This window comes from Acartia tonsa, chromosome 7 (assembly GCF_053477335.1).
Source record: "Acartia tonsa isolate MP-2025a chromosome 7, ASM5347733v1, whole genome shotgun sequence".
NCBI classification, from domain to species: domain Eukaryota; kingdom Metazoa; phylum Arthropoda; class Copepoda; order Calanoida; family Acartiidae; genus Acartia; species Acartia tonsa.
In genome coordinates this window covers 52296353-52321102 of record NC_137266.1, presented here as the reverse complement: position 1 = coordinate 52321102, position 24750 = coordinate 52296353, and the positions used below count along the sequence as shown (strand labels likewise).

Below are 24750 nucleotides of genomic sequence, written 5' to 3'. Positions count from 1 at the left end.
TGTATTAAAAATTCATTATATGGAAGGGGGGTTAATATTTTTAGACGCTTCATGCCTTTCCTGTGTAAAAGTTTTGGGTATAGTCCCTTTCAAGACAACGCCTCTTAAGGAACGTTTCTTCGTATTTTCAAAGTAGATTTTCTCCTTTTTCAAAGGGGCTCTAACCCTGCAGGGTAATAAACTAACCTAACATAACCTAAAATAACCAATCAAAAGCTTCTGTAAAAAAAAACCCAACGAAATGCCCCTTAATAGGCGTTGCCCAAATTTTTTTGTATTGGGTAGATGGGTGGGAGGGTGTTGGGGGCGAAACCCCTGAATATTTTTGTTGACAACATGTTGCTGTACAGTGCTATGGAACACTAGGAAAGGAAGTCCTGTTGGCACTAGGATTAATAATTCAGGTTCATATCTATTAGAAAATGCCCCAGTCCAAAAGCAGGAATGACAAACGTCGGAGTGGATACCTAACCTAACCTATTTTAAATCATCTTATATGCTTAACCCCTGTGGGGGGCTTATTTGTAAATTTATTCCTTAACCTAACCTAACCTATTGAAAAATAATTAATTAACTCAATATTTAAAAAATTTCTGCGTTTGTCGACTCCGACGTTTGTCACTCCTGCGGTTGTCCTGATACCTTTTCTTTTTTTGTGCAATTACAATGTAAACATCTACAAGAAGCAAAGCACCAAAATATTTTATTGACCAGACAATGTTAGTCATAAAGCAGAAAGAAAGCATAAAGAGAAGAAAGAAAAATATAGAAAATCAAGTAACATTAAAAAATAAGTATTTGTATCATATTCATGACCGACAGACAGACGGACAAAACTATATTTAGACAAGTTGCGAATATATTATGTTTCAGCTGTCTATCTTCAATAGCAGCCAAGAAAATTAAATTTTCCTATAGCGTTACGGACTATCAGATAAAGTTAATTATACATAAGCTTCATTACTTAAAATATTCAAATTGAAGGTCGTTCTCTAACACCGACCTTTGTATCTGCCCTGAAGCCACCCCCCATACCTCCCAGACAACGGGCAACCTCTACATGTGATACATCCAGTAACCAAAGGTAAGGTTACTCTCTCAGGGATCTTAAGGGATAAGACAATGGATGATAAATTGATGTAGATCCCCATGATGGTAATATAACCCTTTGTGGTTAAAATTATTGGTTGAAATGTTTGGATAATACAAGATTGGAAAAATTATGATTTAAGAAAAGTACCCAAAGTTTTAATGCAAACAAAGAGAGCAGGTTTATAAAACTTTGGGTACCAGTCCTCCCTCCCTGGGTACAACGGGCAACCTCCACATACATCCAGTAACCAAAGGTAAGGTACACTCTCAGGGGCCTTAAGGGATAAGACAATGGATGATAAATTGTTTACAAGATTGGAAAAAGTATGATTTAAGGAAAGTACCCAAAGTTTTTATGCAAACAAAGAGAGTAGATTTATAAAACTTTGGGTACCAGTATGATAGACACCCCCCATACCTCCCAGACAACGGGCAACCTCCACATGTGATACTTCTAGTAACCAAAGGTAAGGTAAACTCTCTCAGGGATCTTAAGGGATAAGACAATGGATGATAAATTGATGTAGTTAACCCTTTTGTAGTTAAAATTATTGGTTTAAATTTTTGGATAATTCAAGATTGGAAAAAGTACGATTTAAGAAAAGTACCCAAAGTTTTTATGCAAACAAAGAGAGCAGGTTTATGAAACTTTGGGTACCAGTCCAATATCTTATCCCTCGCTGGGCACAACGTTCATCCTCCACATGTGATACATACAGTAACCAAAGGTAAGGTTACTCTCTCAGGGATCTTAAGGGATAAGACAATGGATAATAAATTGATGTAGATCCCCATAATGTCAATTAACCTTTTTGTGGTTTTCACCATTGGTTGGACACTACTATCTTGATAAAAGTACCCAAAGTTTTTGAGCCAACACAAAAACTTTGGGTACCATTATAATTTACACTCCAATGTCCCCTTCTTTCCGTGGTACTCTAGATAATCTAATTATTGAAATGGGTTTAGGGATAGGACAATTGATGTAAATGGACAAAGTGTCTCAAAAAACAGCCATGTGACGTCATAAAAATGAGGGAGATGAGAGGAGAAGTGGGAAAAAATCCACTAAAAAAGAGATGGATAAGCCCTCATTTTTATTACGTCACATGGCTAATTTTTGTGATACCAATTGATGAAAGATTTATCAATCACTTAAAATCCATGATCAATTAATCATTCATTTGTCCAAAATTGAATTTATTCAGGATTGACAATGGACCAATAGCTTTTGGAGAATCTGCTTCATCTTGTCAACAAATTGGTAATTAGTTTTAAAAATCGAAGCTTTTCTATAATTAGAATCGGTCCGGAACAGATAGCTTTTTTGTTAATTTAAGCATGTTTGAATTTTCTTATTGATTTTAAACTTTAGATGGAGATTCCTGTAGTATTTAGGAACGATTTAGAAAAGTGTAACAACTCTTTAATTGTCACCAGAATGTCCATACATCTATTTTAAACATGTTTATTTTGAACTTTTTAACAACAATTTTTTATGTGATATAATTATCCGATTGATCTGATTTTTGAAACACTTATTTCTAAGACAACAAAGTACAATGTTATAAGCGAAGCATCACTAAAATCAAGTCTTAGAAAATGTAAGTATTTCCTTAAACATTATTCTGTATTTAAGGAGTTTTCATTGAATCTTTTTATAGTTGCAAGTAGGGTTAAAACTATTTTTTGGGTAGGGTATCTCCACCTTCATAATTGGAATCACCCCTAGAAAAACATTCAGGCCCTCTCCCATTATTTTAAAATTTCTTTTTTAACATAGATAGAAAATTGGAGGGTGGTTAACTCCCCTACCTCACCTTGAGTGCCCCTAGAGGCTTCTTAGGGGCATAGCCACAAGTAGTCAATTAAAGTATAATACTTTCAAAAAATTTTGTAGATGAGGAAAAACCGAAAGAACCCTTATATGAAAATGATCCAATGATAATTCGGCAGCCATCATCATCATTCACAACACCTGGAGAACAGCTGATCAACTATCACCAACAGGACCCAGCAAGTGTAACATTTTTAGACGAACAAACCAAATCATCATCGAGTGTGAAAGGACCCGTAATTATGCCCCAGATGCCATCGATGTTCCTGCCATCCAGCTCGCCTTGTGGAACCCACCAGATGCTAACGGCAGCAGTCGCTTTTTCTACGCTTAGTGTGGCCTTGCCTCCACAAATACCAAAGGTAGGATTTATTGTAAATTGTTTATGCTCATGTTCCTATAAAATCTAATTTTCTATTTAATTCAAATATAATTCAATTTAAAAGACTAGACTCTGAATAAAGGAACAACAAGATCCCATCAAGATTTGAGTATGTAAGGATTAAATAAGCCTTTAAATATGCTATCCAGTTGTTCTGGTTTTCTTTGTTAATACTAACTACACATTTCTTGTATTTATTCGAATCCGGTGGATAAGAATTGGTTCTCATCGTTACGATAAAACTATGTCTAGCATGTTTATAATACGATGCGAGAAATAACTATTCCAGTATTGGTTGAATAAGATTTAGAATTTTAGATAGTCAAGACAAGTTAGATTCAAACAGTATGTATTAGTTTAAAGTAAAGGAAAAGATTTCAATTCTATCCCCTAAGCTTCTCTTACAGTTCAATACCAATCTTTTTTATCTTACTTTTATACTTGGAAGTCTTATGAGTTTTTTTTGCAGAAAACCAAAGATAGCAAACCTGCTCAAATAAATGATTCTGTGAAAGACACCACTGGAGAAGCATCAATATCTACTGCAACTACTCTAGATATTTCAACAACTCAATCAGTGCCAGTTATTCTGATGCCTTCTCAATCCTCTCAATTGAAGGTATGGATTATGAAACTACTTGAATATTATATTTTCAATTTCTGGGATTCTTCATTTCTTTTTTTGAGAATAGTTTAGGTCAAAAGCTTAGTTATTTGTGTCAAGATTCAATCCTATTCTGTTTTTACACCAAATAAAACTATACTCTCACTTTCTATTTTATATTTTCAAAGCATGAGAATCTATAAGTCATAATCAAACCCCCTTATATATTTTCATGAAAACTGTCTTAAATTTCTTATCGATAACTATACTATGATTAAATGAAAAATACTTAATATTTAGGACACCACAGAACATGAATTGTCTTCAAATGTTAATTTATCAACATCTAGAGGAATCATTTATGTCTAGAAAAATGTCTATCATACGAAATTGTATAACAGTTGTAAAAGTTCAAATATACTATAAATATTGGATCTGTTTCAATATTGCTTAGTTTTGATTTTATAAATGAATATTTAGATATCAAAACATATTTAAATTATAAAACAGCCATTTGTTTTTCTTAAAAAATCCTAAATGATTGATATCAGTGCCTACACCACCATCAGCTTTAGCAGTGCCTGATATCTCAATAATACCATCTTCATCCCCTGTCACAGCTAATACTCCAACATCTGCTGCTACTGCAGACTTTGCAGTTTCATTATCAACAGCTGTTACTCAGTCAATTAACCAATCTTGCTTTAGTGTACCACAGGAATGTTTTCTTTAAAGGATTACTTCTATTTTTTAGTACATCAATAAAGCAACCTTTAAATGGGAAGAGAACTGTAACAAAATTAAAGAAGCAACAGAAAAATTATTAAAAGAAAAATAATTTGATGGAGAAAAAAACAAAAAAAGTAGGAAATTGCTTTGGAACACTGAAAGGTTTATCTTAAAACCATGCACAATTTAAGACTTATAGAGAAGGTTATTCTAATAAATGGTTGAATGTTCACAATTGACCTACAAATTGGCATAAATGCCCAAGATTCCAATCAAACAACCAGTCAAAATAATAAACTAAATAAGTATAAGACTCAGAGACTGTGATTAAGCAAATTCTTTTGAAATTGCTTAAATTTTGTTATTTTGTGGTACGCCACTTGGTGTAAAACTTGTTTTGTGTTGTAACTAAAGGGAAGTGGTTAAGAAGAGGGAGGAAAGAAGTGGGTTGTGGGGAAATTTTCACTAAGACTTGTTTGTCATAATTACTGTAAGAATCTCTCCTTTAACTGAACAAACTTAGATATGTGTTGCAACAGCAGTGTCACCCACAAGAGAATCAAGTAGTTGTCTGAACCCCACCACTCATATCAAGATTACACATTTGCAACTACCAGATGCACCTTCTAACTCTCAGAGCAATTCAAGGTAATGATTTGTTAATCGAGTTGTCTTTCATTTAATTTAATAATCTAACCTTCTACTAATTTGTTGATTTAAACATCTCTTTAACAATCAATCCATCTGTTGATCCACCTATTACACCATATAATGATCCATCAATTGATCCTTTAATTAATCCATCAATTGATCCATCAATTAGTTTATCAATTGATCCATCAATTGGTCCATCAATTGATCCATCTAATGATCCATCAATTGATCCATCTATTGATCCATCTATTGATCCATCAATTGATCCATCAATTGATCCATCATTTGATCCATCTATTGATCCATCTATTGATCCATCTATTGATCCATCTATTAATACATTAAATGATCCATTGAATGATCCATCAAATGATCCATCAAATGATCCATTGAATGATCCATTAAATGATCTATTAAATGATCCATCAAATGATCCATTGAAAGATCCATTGAAAGATCCATTAAATTATCCATTGAATGATCCATTGAATGATCAATCGAATGATCCATTGAATGATCCATTGAATGATCCATTGAATGATCCATTGAATGATCCATTGAATGATCCATTGAATGATCAATCGAATGATCCATTGAATGATCAATCGAATGATCCATCAAATGATACATCTATTGATACATCTATTAATACATTAAATGATCCATTGAATGATCCATCAAATGATCCATCAAATGATCCATTGAATGATCCATTAAATGATCTATTAAATGATCCATCAAATGATCCATTGAAAGATCCATTGAAAGATCCATTAAATTATCCATTGAATGATCCATTGAATGATCAATCGAATGATCCATTGAATGATCCATTGAATGATCCATTGAATGATCCATTGAATGATCCATTGAATGATCAATCGAATGATCCATTGAATGATCCATCAAATGATCCATCAAATGATCCATTGAATGATCCATTAAATGATCTATTAAATGATCCATCAAATGATCCATTGAAAGATCCATTGAAAGATCCATTGAAAGATCCATTAAATTATCAATCGAATGATCCATTGAATGATCCATTGAATGATCCATTGAATGATCCATTGAATGATCCATTGAATGATCCATTGAATGATCCATTGAATGATCAATTGAATGATCCATTGAATGATCAATCGAATGATCCATCAAATGATACATCTATTGATACATCTAATGATCCATCAAATCATCCATTGAATGATCCATATACTGATCCTTATCTAACTGAACTAGATCCTGCACCCCAGCATCCCCAAGATCGCCCTGGTTCTCATCTTCCAGATCTCTGTCACCCTACCCTTCATTCTCTGATCCAGTTTCACCATCAGCTCCTCTTACAGCTACCTTAGGTATTATCTTTTACAATGTTTTTATCAAAAAGTCAATAACTATACATAACCTATAGAAAACATTCTTATTTGAGCTAAAGTACTGGAATTCTAAATTGATATTTTACTAATAATTAGAATTGATAAAAAATACAGAAAAAAATTAAGTATTTTGTATTTTCACAGAAGCTTTCGGTTATTTTAGGTTAGGTAAATGTTAATGATTGCCTCGCAGGGTAGATCCCCATGCAGGGGCTAGAAATAGGAGAAAAGTTACTGTGAAAATACAACAAAACCCACTACTATTTTCTTTCCTTAAACTGTTTCTCACAATGACATTAAAACTCTACATTGGTTATGTTGACAAAATAACAGCAAGAGAGATTTAGAATATTTATTTCTAATATAAATCTATGCTCAAGATTGTCAATGTTTGCAATATCTTTCCCCATATCGCTTCAATACCGATTAATATCCGGTGGATTAGAACCGGTTCTCAACCATACTGAAAAATCATGCCTAGCATTGTACTATAAACAGCTTTCATTTATATAAAGATGCACAATTATAAAATTAAAACCAGTATTTTAGTCCTAAGATGCCAAAGGCATGTGCTAAAAAATTGGTTTTAATCTCATAATTGTACATTTTTAAATTCGTAAAAAACTGGCTAGAAAACTTGCTTGCTAAGATCTAAACTCATTTATGCTTATTTAGGATTCAGATCAGACCCTGTGTCACCTCATCCTTTCTATGTGAACACAGTGTTTAGAACCAGTGAGGTATGTAAACAGTTTGTTTCTGTCTGTCCTTCTGTCCATCTGTATGACCCTATGTAATGCTATGAAAGGTCAGATCAGACCCTGTGTCACCTCATCCATTCTATGTGAACACAGTGTTTAGAACTAGTGAGGTATGTAAACAGTATGTGTCTGTCTGTCCTTCTGTCCATCTGTATGACCCTCTGTAATGCTAGAAAGGTCAGATCAGACCCTGTGTCACCTCATCCATTCTATGTGAACACAGTGTTTAGAACTAGTGAGGTATGTAAACAGTTTGTGTCTGTCTGTCCTTCTGTCCATCTGTATGACCCTATGTAATGCTAGAAGGTCAGAAAAGACCCTGTCTCGCCTCATCGTTTCTATGTGAACACAGTGTTTAGAACTAGTGAGGTATGTAAACAGTTTGTGTCTATCTGTCCTTCTGTTCATCTGTATGACCCTATGTAATGCTATATGACCTCATTATATTTCACCTCATCCATTCTATGTGAACACAGTATTTAGAACCAGTGAGGTATGTAAACAGTTTGTGTCTGTCTGTCCTTCTGTCCATCTGTATGACCTTTTGTAATGCTAGAAAAGTCAGATCAGACCCTGTGTCACCTCATCCATTCTATGTGAACACAGTGTTTAGAACCAGTGAGGTATGTAAACAGTTTGTGTCTGTCTGTCCTTCTGTCCATCTGTATGACCTTCTGTAACGCTAGAAAGGTCAGATTAGACCCTGTCTCGCCTCATCCCTTCTATGTGAACACAGTGTTTAGAACCAGTGAGGTAATAATAAAAACTTTGGGTACTTTTATAAAATTTTGATTGTTTGGTTCAAAAGTAAACATGTCAAGAAATGAGATCAATCCACAAAAAGGATAATTTTGTTTAATATCATGATGTATATAAATTGATTATCTATTTTCTTATTCCTAGGTAATTAACAATTTTTAATACACAAGCTACTTTATAAATGTTTTGTCTGTCTGTCTGTCCTTCTGTATGACCCTCTGTGGCCACATTTTTATTAAAAGTGCAAATAAATCTTTCAATGTGAAAATAAAGTTTAGAATCATTGAGATATGTAAACAGTCTTAGTAGCTAAGTTGCTGTGTCTGTCTGTCCATCTGTATGACCTTCTGTAATGCTAGGGTGGCCAGATTTTTATAAGAATTGCAAATCTTTTCTCTGTACCTTTGGACTGTAAATTACAGTGGTATGATATGTGATATGTGGTTTGTCTGTCTGGCTGTATGACCCTTTGGTATTCGAGGGTGGCCATATTTTTATAAAAATTGCAAATAAAACTCTTTCATTGTTTCATTTCACTCATCTTCCCTTAGTGAACATTTATGAAGCTCATTCTTTTTTGCCTGGCATATTTCATCTGGATAATGCTAATGCCTTTATACTTATTGCATTATCTACTAATTAAAGAGACAACCAACCAATTTGAAGATTAACTTTACTACTTTTTTCTTATTTCTTTATTATAATTTCAGGATGAGAATTGTGAAGATTTAGTTGTGGATAGGCCGCCAGGTGTCACTGCAGGCCATCAGCTTTTCCCGGATTATTTAAATCAAGGTTGTATAGAGATATTAGAGTAAAACGCTATAGGGGGAAGGGAATAAATAACTGTATACCCCAATTCCAAGGACCTTGTGACGACTCTCAATTGTGTCTTTGAAAATCAAACAATAGTGTCGGGAGTATTAACACAGCCAAGTATCAGAAAACAATTTGCAAGCAGACGAAAATAGGCATTGGAAAAGGGGAGCAGATAGTTATCAGTATTTCCAAAGACTAGAACTTGTAGCGATTCCAACAGTATACATAAGTTTTTTCTACTATTAACACAAGCCGCGCAATTTAATTTAAAAAATGTCCGCATTTTGCAAACCTTTAGATTTCGATAACTGCTCTACTATTCAGGGAATATTCATACTGGTCCTGTGGTGGTTTTATGATCTTTTCTGGGGGGGGGGGGAGGGGAGGACACCCCAACACCCCCTAAAAGAAAAAAGTATCCCATTTCCCCCAGGAGCCATTAATTTAATTTATTTTTTTTTCAGAAAAACCATCAAACCCAAAGCAGTATTATGAAAACATAGATCTGTTTTCAATCAAGAAATTATGTGATGAAGGCTACACAAAGGTCAGGTTATTATTTGTATTCACCCCTCCCCCCCACATGATGTGCACCCCAACAGTCAACACCCCTACGAAATGTGTTGTAAACCCATCCGCCCCACCCCCTGAAAAAAGAATTGTTTATTATTAACAATAAATATTAACAAATAGGGGGTAGGGTGTGAAGGTGATCCCCCCCACCCCCCATAAAAGGAAATAGGCACCCCTATATTCTTTCGAAATAATTTTAGAAACTCCCCACATATAAAAATGTGATATTGAACCCATCCCCACCCCCCCCCCCCAAAAAAAAAAAAATTTATTAACCACCCCCCCCCCCCCATAATTTACCATTAGTAAATTTTTTCTGGCTAATCCGATTGACGTACAAAATGCATAGATAATAATTTTGTTTATTTTGTTTTTAGGCAAAAGCAATGCAAGCTCTTGCGGTAGCTAGAAACGATATCAAGATAGCAAGAGAAATCCTTCAGGTTAGAAAGATATATAGAAATAGATAGATAGGAAGACAATTTTTTGTGGCATTGGGCGATTTCTCTAGGGATGATGTAGGTTTAGCGGTTAGCGAGTTCCTTTGCAACAGACAAACACACAGAAAGACATATTGGAACCCAGTAATAGTGTCGGACTAATTATGACGTAAAAAAAAATTTTGCCAATGAGAGGCCATTATTGCCCAATGGTAAAATTTATAGTGGCCTCTCATTGGCTAATTATTTTTTTACGTCATAATCAGTCCGACACTTTTACTGGGTTCGACATATTGGTACTTTTTCATAGTAAAGCCCATTATAGACGCACGGACGGACATATAAGAGTTTATGAGTAGCTTTGCTTCTGACTTTACTTTACTTTAATATACGAAGCTTCCCTAAAAAGCCAAACCTAATAATAAAAAATTAATAATTAATTTTTCAGTATGGTTTCGAAACCGATTAATGACCGCTGGAATAGAACCAGTTCTCATTGCCATACTGAATAATCATGTATAGCATCATATTACAGACAATTTTCCACGAATATGAAAATAAAAATCATTAAATTAATACCAGTTTTATTAGACCGGGCCTTTGGTCCCTCAGGGCTAACAGAACTGGTTTTTATCACATAATTTTTCATCTTAATATCCGCGAAAAGCTGTCTATAATACGATGCGATAAATAACTATTTCAGGATTAAAAAATCAAAGAATGATGAGGATAAAACTCCAACTACAGAGGACCAAAGTATGAAGAACTGGAAAGTGTCATATGTGACGTCATAAAGAAACGTCTTTTATCCATCTCTTTTTTTTAGGGATTTCCTTTCCCACTTCTCCTCTTATCCCTCCTTTTTATACGTATTTTTCTGACGTCACAAACAATACTTTCCAACGACTCCCAAAGCAAGAAATAAAGAAAACAGTTACTATTGAGTTAAATTAAAAAATTGTATTGCATTCCCCCACCAATACTTAGTTTCAATTTATAACAAGGATGACAACATCCATAAAAGCAAAACTCAGAACTAAGGACAAACGAACAATAACTTTTGTAGAGTGTCAGAACTTAAGAAGCAGAACATTAATTTGGAAGTCTAAAATAAATTTGTTGTAAAATTGCATAAATACAGGATACTGTTTAAGGACTACAGTCATTTTTAGGATTTATTTATACAGATGTTTAGCTCAAAATGATAGGATAATTATTTTATACAAAAAGTTGTCGTCAAAATGTTAAAAACAGCCTTTATGTTAACGATTATAATAATTCTCACATGTTAGATTAAAGACTAGCCTTTAAAAACGGACGGACTGATTTTAATTATAGTAAAGCTTCGCTTTTAACCCAAACATATTGTTCACGCTACTGGTTATGCATATATTATGTAAAAATTTGGGATCATAGAAACAAACGAAGTAGCGGGTTTGTCGTATTTTCACAGTAGCTTTTCTCCTATTTCTAGCCCCTGTGGGGGATTCTAACCCTTCGGGTCAATCATTAACATTTACCCTACCTAAGATAATCAAAAGCTTCTGTGAAAATACGACGAAACTTCGCTTCGTTTCCTTTCCTTGAGATCAAAAATTTGTTTATAAAGTTATTTAAAATGTTAAGAATGGCCTAAAACCTTTTGCCTGATAATGACTAAAGAATTCCTACTCATCAAACTATATACTTTATTGTTACAGGAATCTTTTGGGCTGTTATTTCATTAGTCCCCAAAGTTTAATGATAACGTTTTCTTATTCGTTGGTTTAACAAGTTTGGGAACTTTTCTTTAATTTTTATTGGTTGGTTGGTTCATTAAGTTCTGGGTTCAAACATTTCAACCACTTATTATAATCTACAGAAGGAGTAATTTTATATGTTATCATTGGGGATGTATATATAAATTTATCGACAATAGTCTTATCCCTTTAGATCCCTGATTTCAAATGGTATTGAGTAAAAAAAAATAACACTGTAAAATTCAAATCATTTTATAGATAACTTAATTATCTCTACCTAGTTGTATCTATCTACCATTAATTAGACATGTATACCTAATTTCTATATGAATCATCCTATTTATCTAAACTATTATTATAATTATACCTTGTACCTGATTTATTAAAAATGTAGGGGGGGGGGGAGGGGACATTGGAATTTAAATTATGCTGTTCCCAAAGATTTAATCCACACATTCTCTTATTCGTTGGCTTAAAGAACAACGGTTGAATTTATGTACACTAATAAGGGGATAAAATAATAATTATTTCTCTCTAATACGCTTATATCTTCTCTATATGTATGTAATATGAATATTAATTAATGTTTTTAGCTTATTAATTTTTATATTTAAAGATGATTATTTTAAAGAAACATAGGCGTACTTATATACGTGGGTGAGAGGGGACAATGGGCTGTTTATTACACATGTCCCCAAAGTTTTCTACGTTCCCTTATTCGTTGGCTTAATAACTTTGGGGACTTTAGTGAATTTTGATTTGTTTAATCATTAGGTTGGGTGTTCAAATATTTGTTGAAATATTTTTAAATGGGGTTTAATAAAAATGAAGATTTTTTCCGCTATAACTTTTTAAACAACTAATAAACTAAAAACATTGATTTAAAAGTTATCATAATGGATATATAATACGTGGATAAAAACCCTGATAAAATATTTCTCCAAGCTGGCTAAAATACCCCATCCTTATAACTTTACCCCATCCCCTCCCCTGACCATAAAGAAACGTATTGAGCAATAACTGATGACTATATTAGCAACTTAAATTGAAAAAAATTCCCCTGTCATAATATCCATGTATTCTTATATCCATTGTTATCAAATTTTAAAACTTGTCATTCAAATATAAATTTTGATTATATTAATTAATGTAAAATAAATGATATTTAAATGTTAAGAATTATTATTAGTAGCAAAGCTACTCTATAATTTTAATTGTTCGTCTATATGTCTTTGTCTGTCCTTCTTTCTGTCTATAAGAAATGGAATAGGGGGAACGTGAATTTCTTGGCTAATATTCAAGATAAACAGTTGAATTTTTATCAATGAGCATCCTTTATACAATCTAAATCGCCAATCCGTCATCGGTTCTGCTACAAAAGACCAATACATGTTTTAGAAAAGAGGTTCCGGGATTTTTAAATTTCAATGTATATATGTACTATATTAATCTGCATTATAACTGGCTTTGACCGTTAGTCCACCTACTTTTTAAAGACAAAGTTTTTCTACATGTAGGGTCCGTTCAGCACGTCCTGCATGAATCCTGCAGTGATTAGCTCTGCAGCCTCAACTAAGGACACCATAAGCCGCGTTGCTTACAAAGCCACAGCCAACAAATTTCTATCCAGCTGCCTAGTAAGGCTCAGCCGCCCAAAAAGACTCAGCTAGCTAGCTGCAGCCACCCTTAGACAAAGCTGCAGCCGCAACAAAACAACTCGAATTCGAGAGGGATCGGTGGCATGAAGAAATAATTAGCCACACAAGAAAATATAGCTTTAAACCACCACAATACCAGTGGTATATTCCCTGAAGATATCCAGCAGAAAGCAAGACATAATACTAAATAGCTAGATATCCAACAGATAGCAAGATAGCTAGATATCTAGTAAAACATAACTCTAGATAGCTAGATATCTAGACAGAAAGCAAGCTAAAAAAATTGATAGCTAGATTTCCATATAATACTTTCTAGCTTGATAGAATTATATTATACTAGATATCTAGATATCTAGAAAGATAGAATAATAGATAGCTAAATATCCAACAGAAAGCTGGCCGACCTATTATTCTAGATAGCTAGATATCCAGCAAAAAGCAAGCTAAGATATTAGATAGCTAGAAATCTAGGAAGATAAGACTCTAGATAGATTTTAGATAGATAATTTTAGAAAGCTGGATGCCTATTTATAGAATCTTAGATAGCTAGATATCAAGCAGAAAGCATGAAAGAATACTAGATAGAAAGATAGAATAATAGATAGCTAGGTATCTAGAAAGATAGAAAACTAGATAGCTAGATATCCAGCCAGATAGCGAGATAGACGGCTGCCGCCCTATTATTACTGTACACTATTCTGTCATTACTTGACTCGCGGTTTCTTTGAGGCGGCTTCTTTACATTTCCAGCCGTTTTTATAGGCATTTATTCTTTAATAATAACATTAGAGTTACAAGCTACAAAAGACTAAAAAGCTACTGTGATATTACTGTATTTTTTACCCGTGGAACTGCTTTATGTAAATATCTTCAACGCTTTTACACAAGTGTTTAATCTTAAAGCAGATTATAATGCCTTATAAAAGTTGACGTCATATTATACAAATGACCAATGATAGGCCAGTATACATTGATATTGACCAATAATGGTAAAATATATACTGGTCTATCATTGGTATTTTTTATAAGGCACTATAAGCTGCTTCTTTAATAATTTCAATATAATTATTTAAAACTTAGGGATCTTAAGGGATAAGACAATGGACGATAAATTGATAAACATCCCAAATGATGATAAACAAAATTTCCCCTTCTGTAGATTGAAGCTTTTGGCTGTAATATTGGGCACTAATAATTTAGAAACCAACCATTCAAAATTCATAAAAGTTTTCAACCAACGAATAAGATATTATAATAACAAAATTTAACAGCTAATATGATGTAAATTGATGTACATCCCCAATGATTATTCACAATAGTCAATAAAACAACCCAAGGTCCCCTCCCTCTATGGTATAGAAATACTTCTTATTGTAGAACTTTGAAATATCATTTGAAAATTCTGGTTAAAAAAGATTGGTATGAAATTCACAACAACTTTGCACATAATCAGAAGGGGGGGGGGCGTGTACTGAGATTTGCAAGGGTGGTGTAAGAGGTGTTTAAAGATTTGCAAGGGGGTGTGAGACATCCCCTGAGAGATCAATTCAAAATCAAAATGATCCTAGTCCGTCTGTCTGTCTATCAATAAATGTCACTACATTATTTTGAGCTTCAATTAGGCTCAAAAAAACTTTAAAAATGCTTAATGCACTTTCTCTCTCCCTCTCTCTCTCTCTCCCTCTTTCTCTTTTTCTAACCCTCAATCTATCTCTTCACATTAATCTCTATCATGTTTTAATAATTTTTGTATTATTTCTTTTTATTACACTATAATATTTTTTGTCTTAAAACAATTCTGTTTTCTCTCTATTTTGTCTTTCATTTGAATTAAATTCTTTTCTTAGTTTTTCATTTACCTAATTATTTTTTATTTATTAGAAGTGCTTTCTAATTCACAATTTTTTATAATGAAATTATACATTTTGCATCTATTTTGCTCTCTCTTTCTCTATATCTCTATCTCTCTCTTTCTCATTCTTTCTCTCTCTTTTTCTCTCTTCCTCTCTCTCACTCTTTTAAGTAAATTAAACAACTTTTATATATTTATAATTTTTTTTCTTTTTCAGTTTCTTGCATTTTCTATTTTTCTAGTTTAGATTTAAATGATTTTTTAAAATTCACTATTATTTATATCATTAATATATTTTTATCTTTCTTTCTCTCTCTCTCTCTCTCTCTCTCTCTCTCTCTCTTCTTATCTATTTATCATTTTTTTGCTTTTTCTTGCATTTTTAAAAAATTCTTAGTCTTGATTTAGAAATGTTTTTTTTATTCACAATTACATATTATTTATATCATTAATACATTTTTCTTTCTCTTTTTATTATTTTGCTCTCTCTCTCTCTCCTCTCTCTCTCTCTCTCTTTCCCCCCTCTCTCTCTCTCTCTCTCTCTCTCTCTCTCTCTCTCTGTATATCTCATATTTCTATTTAACAGAAATGAAGATCAAAGGCGCCGCTCTTTTAACAATCGCTTTTAAAGTTCCAACGTTTTTTTTCTCTCTCTCTCTCTCTCTCTCTCTCTCTCTCTCTTTCTCTCCCTCTCTCTTTCTCTCTCTCACACACACTCTCACTATTTAACTTTTTCCTACCCGCCTATAGGTGTTTTTAAAAACCGCTAAAAATTAGCATGTAAAATTTACTGCAAGGAAAAAAATCATCTTTTGTTTTTAATAAACAGTATAGAATTTATGCTCATTAAAACATCATGTATTTTTATTTATCTAACTGAAGATTGTTCTTGACATGAAACACTGTGTATTGGACTTATCAAATAAAAATAACATGTTTAATCAAACTGTGTTGATCACTCTATGTATTATGTAAAGTAGTAAGGTTTATTTGTCTGAATCTAAAGATGTCGAAAAAATACTGTTCTGAGAAGGTTGAAATTTACAGGGGAGCTTCATAGATATCTTTTGGTGGTTTAAGGCTATTTTCCTGACTTCCCCCGCCCTATCCTATAAGATTGGTGTGAAGAAACTAGTAATAATATAAAGTTTTTAAGATTTCTATAACCACTACACCGATTAAGTTCTCCCTTTTAAAAAAGCTTCACAGAGGTCTTGGGTTAGTTTAATATATAATACTTGAATTTAAGTTTTGGGATGGTTTAGGATAATTAATTCAATACGTATATAAGACTATGTTAAAATTTATTTTTAGAATTGGACATAATGTAAATATAATGAAAATAATCATCAAAAAGCTACAATATGTTAATAACAACGAATATTTTTTTCTCGCAGTTTTATGCGCGAACCGATAACTTTTGTATGAAGCCGCTATAGTTCACAGGGATCTAAAGGGATAAGACAATAACCGATAAATTGATGCACAGCCCCTATGATGATACACAAAATTACCCCTGCCGTAGATTACAATTAATGTTTGAAACTTTTGGACACACAACTTAATGAACTGACCTATCACAATTTTATTAAAGTCCCCAACTTGTTAATCCGAAGAATAAGAAAACGTGATTATAAATTTGGGGACTAGAGTATTAAACAGGACAATATCCCCTCCCTCCCTGGCTATAGTACGGCCAAAGTTGTTGAGCCAACGAATAAGAAAACGTTATCATAAAACTTTGGGGACTAGCGTGAAAAACCAACCTGTCATGATTCAATAGAAGTCCCCAGTGATGTTAAGACAACGAATAAGAAAACTTACAGATAAAACTTTGGGGACTAGTGTAATAAACAGCCCAATGTCCCCTCACCCCCTCCCTGTTTAGTATGACCAAAGTTGTTAAGCTAACGAATAAGAAAACGTTATAATAAAACTTTGGGGGACTAGTGTGATGAGCAAACCTATCAAAATTCAATAAAAGAGCCCTAAGTTCTTAAGCCAACGAATAAGAAAACGTTACTATAAAACTTTGGGGGCTAGTGTATAAAACAGGCCAATGTCCCCTCCCTCCCTGGCTATAGTACGACCAAAGTTGTTGAGCCAACGAATAAGAAAACTTACAGATAAAACTTTGGGGACTAGTGTAATAAACAGACCAATGTTCCCTCCCTCCCATCCTGGCTAGTACGACCGTGCAGAATTTCAAAGCATATAAAAAAGAAATTATCAAAGGAAAAAAAAAGAAAAACGACTTTATCGATGACAAACAAGAACAACTATGGATAAAATAGCGCAGATATAACAAGAATAATCCTATTATAAAAAGTAACAGGGTGTTTCTCTGTTTGTACGTAAGAATCTCGCTAAACGCTGACCCAATATAGTTTTCCTTTACGGTTTAGATTCTCATAGGTCTCGTGATGTTTTTTTTGCTCTTTTATTGTTGGATAAAAGTCTTAGGATGGTTTTAGGCTATTTTCTGTCCTTCCCTTGGATGCTAGGGACACAACCGCTAGTATTATATAAAACACAAGGAGAAAGCTAAATTATTAGGCCTAAAATAAACATTCGGACTTTCTAATAATAATAGAGATGCTACGCTTTTTGAATTTTACCTAAAATTTACAGGAATCAGCATGCCAAGTATGAAACCGCTAAGAAATTTCTATGATCAACATACCCTAATAGTTTTTTAGTCTGTAGCGAAGGATCTCGATAACCGCTGAACCTATATGATTCTCTTTTACGATGCAGCTTCTTAGAGGTCCATGGAAGGTTTATAACTAATTTGGGGAAGGGTTTCTCCACCATCCCGAGAGAAATTTACCCAAACAAAAATTCCCCCTCTTAATTTTATTTACTTTTGAAAAACTCTAATTGTAAATAAGTGCCTCAAGAGGCTTCTAGGGGCATAGTCGCTAGTAGAAAATTAAATTAAGATAATAAGAGTAAGAGAAAAAGAAAAAGAAGAGAGAGAGAGGGAGAGAGATAGCAAGAAATATAGATAAAGAAGGAAAGAGTGATGATAAGATAGAAAAGGAGATAAAACAGGAAAAACCAGAGGTCTAGCTTTAGTAGCAGCTGAGTAATACTGTTACGGATGGACTGACGGACAGACAAAGTGAATTATAGAGTAGCTTCGCTACTAAAAAACGCAAGACAAACAATAAAATCAACGCAAAAAGTTCGGCAGCTTCAAAGGAAAACAATAACATCATAAAAAACGGTCAAGAATAAAAAAATGATAATAGTTTTTTTTTATCACATGTATTATAAACAGCTTTCCGTGGATATTAAAAATGAAATGTATAAATATAAGTAGGGCAAGAAAACTGGTGTTAATTTCATAGTAAGTGTAAAATAAAATTGTACGTTATGTATTTGTTTGTTTTTCAGTACGGCTTAGAACCGGTTCTAAAACAGCGGATGTTAATCGGTTTCGAATCCATACTTCATGACAACATCCATAAGTAGCAACGCTATCTATTTTAAATGGCAGCCAAGTAAATCACAGTTGTCCTATTGTGTGTTACAGACTGACGGACGGTCAGATAAGTAGCGCAGCTACTCTATAATTTGCTTGTTTCCTAACACAGTAACGTTGAAATAAAGTCTATACAGTTTCTCTCTGTGCAATTATACACACACACAAACACACACACACACACACACACACATACAAACACTTGAAGTAGAGATGATCTAAAAAAAGTTATGGTACTTTTATTATTATATAAAAAAAATTAAAATTGATATAAAAAACGTTGTTTTACTATAAAATATATTGAAAAATCTGTGTTATTATTTAGATACCTAGATAGATAAAGGATAAATAGATAGATGGAAAGAATGTAGGTAGATAAATAGACAGATGGATGAAAAAATACATATAGAATAAATAGATAGATAGATGGAAAATTGATAGATTGATTGATAGATAAATAGATAGATTATTGGATAAATAGACATATAGATAGAATTTAGATAAATATAAATATAGATGGATATTTAGTTAAAATAGATAAACAGGCAGACTTACAGATAGATAAGTAGATGCAAAACAAAAAAAAGATAGGTATTTGTAGATAGATTAATGGGTGGACAAATATAGATAGATGGGTAAATAGATAAATAGTCAGAAAGATAGATAAATAGATAAATGGATAAATAGATAGATATACAGACAGAAGATGGATGGAAAGATAGAGAGACAAACAAACACTTTATTAGATAGATTTATACATCCATATCATTAAGATAGATAGATAGGAAGATAGCTTGGTATTTAATTAAATAGATAGATAAATAGAAAATAAGATAGCTAGAAAAGCAGATAGATAGATAGATCCACTAAACTGCTTTGATGTAATAGTGTGTAACCGTCTTTATGTCCTGAGTCTCAAGTTTTAAATTAAATTTATCTCTTTTTTATGCCAGAGATCTTAAGGGATAAGCCATTGGATGCTAAATTGATATACAAACATCCCCAATGATGATAACTCCTAATTGGTTGAAATGTGTGGACGCTGCTAGTATCAAAGCTTCTCAATGGCTATTAAAAAGATATGTTTCTATCTCTCTTTCCCCCTCTCTTTCTCCTTCTTTAGGGGCCCTTAATGAGGGGGGGGGGCGACCTCCACTTTTAATTGTAGTTTAAAAAGAAGGATGGTTTCACCCCCAAATTAGTTATTAACCTTTCCAGTACCTATGAGAAGATACTCTGTAAAGGAGAACCATATAGGTTCAGTGGTTCAGTACACACACACAGACATAGATCCTGTTACTTTATTATAAGGATTTCTTTAATGCTACTTTTTTTGCCTAAAAAGAATTTATATTTCTAAAAACTGTTAACTTTAAATAAAGATAAAAGGCGCCGACCGCGGCTTGAAAAATTCTTGTTGTAGTTTGATAATGCATAGACGTGCACACGGATTTGGGGTTGGGTAAAACATTGGGCACTAGTCCCCAAAGTTTTATAATAACGTTTTCTTATTCTTTGGTTTAATAACTTTAGAGAGTTCAATGAATTTTGATTGGTTGGTTCATTTAATTGAGTGTCCAAACATTTCAATCACTAATTGTAATCAACAGAAGGGGTAATTTTGTGTATTATCATCACTGATGTGCATCAATTTATCAGCCATTGTCTTATCCCTTTAGGTCCTTGACTAACATCCCCTCCCCCATCCTTCCGGGTCTATCTAGTGAAATTTTAGTCACTTCAACCCATCCCCCTCACTCTCCTGCCTAAAACACATGCACGCCCTTGCTTGCCAATATCTGGCAGACATAGATTGTTGTGATACTTGACACAGACTTACAGTCAAACTGACCAATATATAACAATTGTAAAGAACATTTGCTATCTAAAAATTTAACAAATTTATTTTGCAAATTGATATATTTCATGGGAGATGGGTGGAACATTTAACTATAATTATACTGTAAAGAACCCGAAAATGTTAACATTCGTTAACTTAAAAATACTGAATTGAATTGTGATTGGTTGATTTTAAGCTATTAGAGTTCAAACTTTTCTACCAATAACTCTGATCTACTGAAGTGGTAATTGTGTTCATCATTTTTGGGGATGTAGTACATCACTTTTTCGTTCATTGTCTTATCCCTTTAGATCTCTTGGGGTGGATGCAGGTATAAGGTATAACCATCAAGCGAAATAGATATATAATAATATTTGGGGGGCAAATGGAGAGGTCGTCAATTTTACGATGTGTTGCCCCCCAACGACAGCTGAAAAACACGTATAGGTTTCGTGATTTTTTCCCGAATTAATTTCATTGTTGGTATAAGCTGGGGTGGATGTATGATTATTCAATACAAGAATGACAAAAATCCATTAAAGTGAAGATCAAAAATCAGAAGAAAGGAAAGGACAAAAGAACAATAATTCTAGTGTCCGAAAATTAATTTGTAAAGTTGTTGCAAAGTGGCATAAATACAGGATTCAGTAGAAGGACACACTATCATTTTTTTAACTTGATTAGAAAAAATGTTGTCAAAAAGGTTAAAAATCAACATGATTTAAATAGACGTAAGGACTTTCTTGTAACTATTTTACAATACATACAGACAGCCATCATACTTATTTTATATGATAAAATTATTAAATATAACACATTAAAACACATTTTTCAATATTTATAATCTCTAAAATTTACAATTTTAACAAATAAATAAGTAATAAAATGACGTAACTGAAAAAAAAAACAAGGATGACACCATCCAAAAAAGCGAAGTTAGAAAAAATGAAAAAAGTAAAACCATTAACAAATATAGAGGGATATCGCTTTTTACAAGAAATATATTGTAATTTTCAAGTCTGAAAAAAGTAAGAGTTGAATAATTTTAAAAAATAATTTACATTTTAGAGGAAATTAGTGTTGTCCATGGAATCACCTTAAAAAATTGAAGTTAAATAATAAACATACTTACATTTTTATAGGAATTCTTCGCATATCTTTGTGTCTTGTTGTCCTAGGAATAATTGTTTTAAAGATATGTATTTCATAAAGAAAAGACATATACATACAGAATTACATATTATAGTACGAGACTTTTATTTACATCAACATAGCTTAGTAGCTAGAAATTAATCAGAAAAAAAGTAATCACTGTGTTATTAAAAAATCAAGAAAATCAGAGATAAAATTAGTTTCTTGCCCAGCATTTTGTAACAGTTTAAAGGAAAATTGGGTTAGGAGAATTGTATGAGCATGCAGGTTGTTTTTATTCCAATTTGAAATACAGTCGTCTTTGCTTAATTTGAGTGATTTGTCTTTTGCAGCTAAAATAAGATTGGATAGTTGAGTATATACATTTAACGAGAAATCATCATAATACATATTAAATAGGTAAAAGCTTTCTTTTAGAAAAATAAATTGAGGTTGTCCATTATTATACTTAATATCTAAAAAGACAGCTAGTTTATGAATAAAATAAGAAGGAAATATACAAAAGAATAATGCATGATCAGTATTGCTTTCTGTATTACATTTGTTGCAGACCTAAAATATTACTTAAATTACATTATTATTGAGTCAATTTAATTCTCTAATTATGGATGTTGTCATCCTTGTTTTTTTTTGCATATTATTTGTATGTGTGTGTGAGTGTGTGTGTGTTTGTTTGTGTGTGTGTGTATGTGTGTGTGTGTGTGCAGGGAGGAAGGGGACATTGGGCTGTTTATTACACTAGTCCCCAAAGTCTTATAATAACGTTTTCTTATCCGTTGGCTGACCAACCTTTAAATTAAATTTTGATTGGTTAATTCAATTATTTGAGTGTCTGAAACGTTTCAACCATTTATTGTGATATAAAGAAGTGGTAATTTTGTGTAGAATCAATGGGGATGTATATCAATTTTTAGGCCATTGCATTGTCTTATCCATTTAGATCCCTGGTGTTTTGAAATTCGTCCAAAAATTTTGTTGTATCACATCCATAAAAATAAAAACAGCTAAATTATTTATTTCAGCTACAATGTTGCCTTTTAAAAGCAAAGCTTCTTTATAATTTAGGTTGGTCTGTACGTCCGCCCTTTCCGTTAATTTAGACTAGTTAGAATTGGACATTCGTTTATTACGCCAGTCCCCAAAGTTTTACAATAGCATTTTCTATTCGTGGTCTCAACAATTTTTGGGGCTTTTCAATGAATTTTGATTTGTTGATCCATTAAGTTAAGTGTTCGAAAGATTCAACCACTAGTTATAATCTGAAGAAGGGGTACTTTTGTGCATCATCATTGTGAATATAAATCAATTTATTGGTCATTGTCTTAACCCTTTAGATGCTTGAATTATTCTTAATTGTAATCTACAGAAGGGTAATTTTGTGCATTATCATTGAGAATATAAATCAATTTATTGGACATTGTCTTATCCCTTTAGATCCCTACAAATAATTTTGTATGCTTTTCTTTAGCGCCGGAATTCGAGCCCGTTTCGTATGGACACCGTTCTTTAGTTGTGTCGTCGGCTTCCCTTTGATCTAATCATTCCGGATTACAAGTTCACCAACGAACTTTTAGTGCTTGCTTTAGTGGCTCGAGAGATAGCGCGGACATCTACTCAGTTTTCAACACTGCAGGGATCTCAAGGGATAAGACAATGGCAGATTAATAAATGTATAATGCTTCCAATTATGATAGACAAAAGTCCCCTTTTTTAAAAGTAGGCAAAAAGTTAGAACAGCTAGTTTGTTCCAACCAATCAAAGGTACAATTTGAACATGTTTAGAATGATTGTGATACTTTTAGTGCTTTAGTTGCTCGAGATATCGCGGACATCTACCAAGTTTTCAACACTGCAGGGATCTCAAGGGTTAAGACAATGACAGATTGTTAAATGTATAATTCTTCCAATTGTGATACACAAAAGTTCCCCGTTTTTAAAATTAGCCAAAATGCTGAACACTGATAGTTTGTTCCAACCCATCAAAGGTACAATTTTAACATCTTTAGAATGACACGATGCTTTTAGTGCTTTAGATTGCAGATTGATATGAGGGCCATGAGGGGATGGGGAAACTCTTTTAGTCTTAATAGTTGCTATTTGAGGGATTTGTAAATTTTTTTATATCCACTTATAATAGTCAGACCAAAAATGGTTGGCGTTCTGAACTGACTTTAATCTTGACTTTGAAGGAAAATGAAATGGGGATAAAAATAAGGAAGATGCTATCAATATTTCTCTCTTTCTCTCTCTCTTTCTCTCTCTCTCTCTCTATCTATCTATCTATCTCTATCTTTCTAAATCAATGTTAATTTCCGATAAAATTAAATATATAATTACGATCTAGCAATCCATATAAAAGTAATAGGTATTATTTCCATAGTTCTTTGCTTTTTTAACAAGGATGACAACATCCATAAAGGCGAAACTCTTAAACGGTAGACAAAAACCAGAGTTAACTGAATAATCAAGATATAAATGTATAAAAGTCGAAACAAAATTGTAAGTAAATTTGTTGAAAAACTGCTTAAATACAGGATAACGTTTAAGGACATACTTACATGTTTAGTACTTGATTATATGAGATGCTTCGCTTATAATATTGTAATTTGTTGTCCTAGGAATCAGTATTCCAAAATTCAGGTCCATCGGATCATTATATCACATAAAAATTTGTTGCTAAAAAAGTTAAAAATCGATCAACATATTTAATTTTTTAAAATATTTAAAGCAAACATGTTTTCAATTTTTAAAGTCTTTGATTGTCATACTAAATAGAGTTGCGCTACTAACAAAAATCTGCTTTTTTGAACGGACAAAAGTAACGATTGAGGAGTCCAATATATGCTAAATTTTCTTTTACCATTTTATTAAATCCATTTAAAAAGCGCGGCGCCTTTTCTTTAACCCTGTGATGGCGAAAGTAGCTTTTTTGGCCCCTATTAAATGTAGCCTAAAAAATGATAACTTTTTGTCATGATACTCAATTTTAA

The 24750-nt window shown here is 32.8% G+C and overlaps 2 protein-coding genes and 1 long non-coding RNA gene across 3 annotated transcripts in view; all 3 read left to right on the top strand.

Annotated features, from left to right (window-relative positions):
* The first annotated feature begins 353 nt into the window (after window positions 1-353).
* On the top strand, window positions 354-4284 carry LOC145324618 (uncharacterized). The gene is made up of 6 exons (XM_080167200.1): window positions 354-404; window positions 985-1084; window positions 2301-2356; window positions 2993-3291; window positions 3781-3930; window positions 4216-4284. The coding sequence occupies exons 4-6, from the start codon at window positions 3034-3036 to the stop codon at window positions 4282-4284; spliced, it is 477 nt and encodes a 158-aa protein (XP_080023326.1). The 5' UTR covers window positions 354-404; window positions 985-1084; window positions 2301-2356; window positions 2993-3033.
* An 881-nt stretch (window positions 4285-5165) lies between these two features.
* LOC145324377 (uncharacterized) lies at window positions 5166-7420 on the top strand. Its single transcript, XR_013881263.1, has 3 exons — window positions 5166-5292; window positions 6544-6659; window positions 7356-7420. It is a non-coding gene; the product is annotated as an uncharacterized LOC145324377 (long non-coding RNA).
* A 174-nt stretch (window positions 7421-7594) lies between these two features.
* The window catches only part of LOC145324617 (axin-like), a 41662-nt gene continuing 24506 nt past the window's right edge, over window positions 7595-24750 (top strand). The window contains exons 1-4 of the mRNA XM_080167199.1: window positions 7595-7681; window positions 8911-8995; window positions 9484-9566; window positions 9970-10035. Coding sequence (XP_080023325.1) covers window positions 7595-7681; window positions 8911-8995; window positions 9484-9566; window positions 9970-10035 — 321 coding nt within the window. The remainder of the gene's footprint in view (window positions 7682-8910; window positions 8996-9483; window positions 9567-9969; window positions 10036-24750) is intronic.

What these genes read in the sequence shown, in the direction of transcription:
- LOC145324618 (XM_080167200.1), top strand. Translation starts at nt 3,034, where the DNA reads ATGATAATTCGGCAGCCATCATCATCATTCACAACACCTGGAGAACAG. An exon ending in TGCCTCCACAAATACCAAAG is followed by an intron (nt 3,292 to 3,780) that starts GTAGGATTTATT and finishes TTTTTTTTGCAG; the next exon opens with AAAACCAAAGATAGCAAACC. An exon ending in CTCAATCCTCTCAATTGAAG is followed by an intron (nt 3,931 to 4,215) that starts GTATGGATTATG and finishes CTTAATATTTAG; the next exon opens with GACACCACAGAACATGAATT.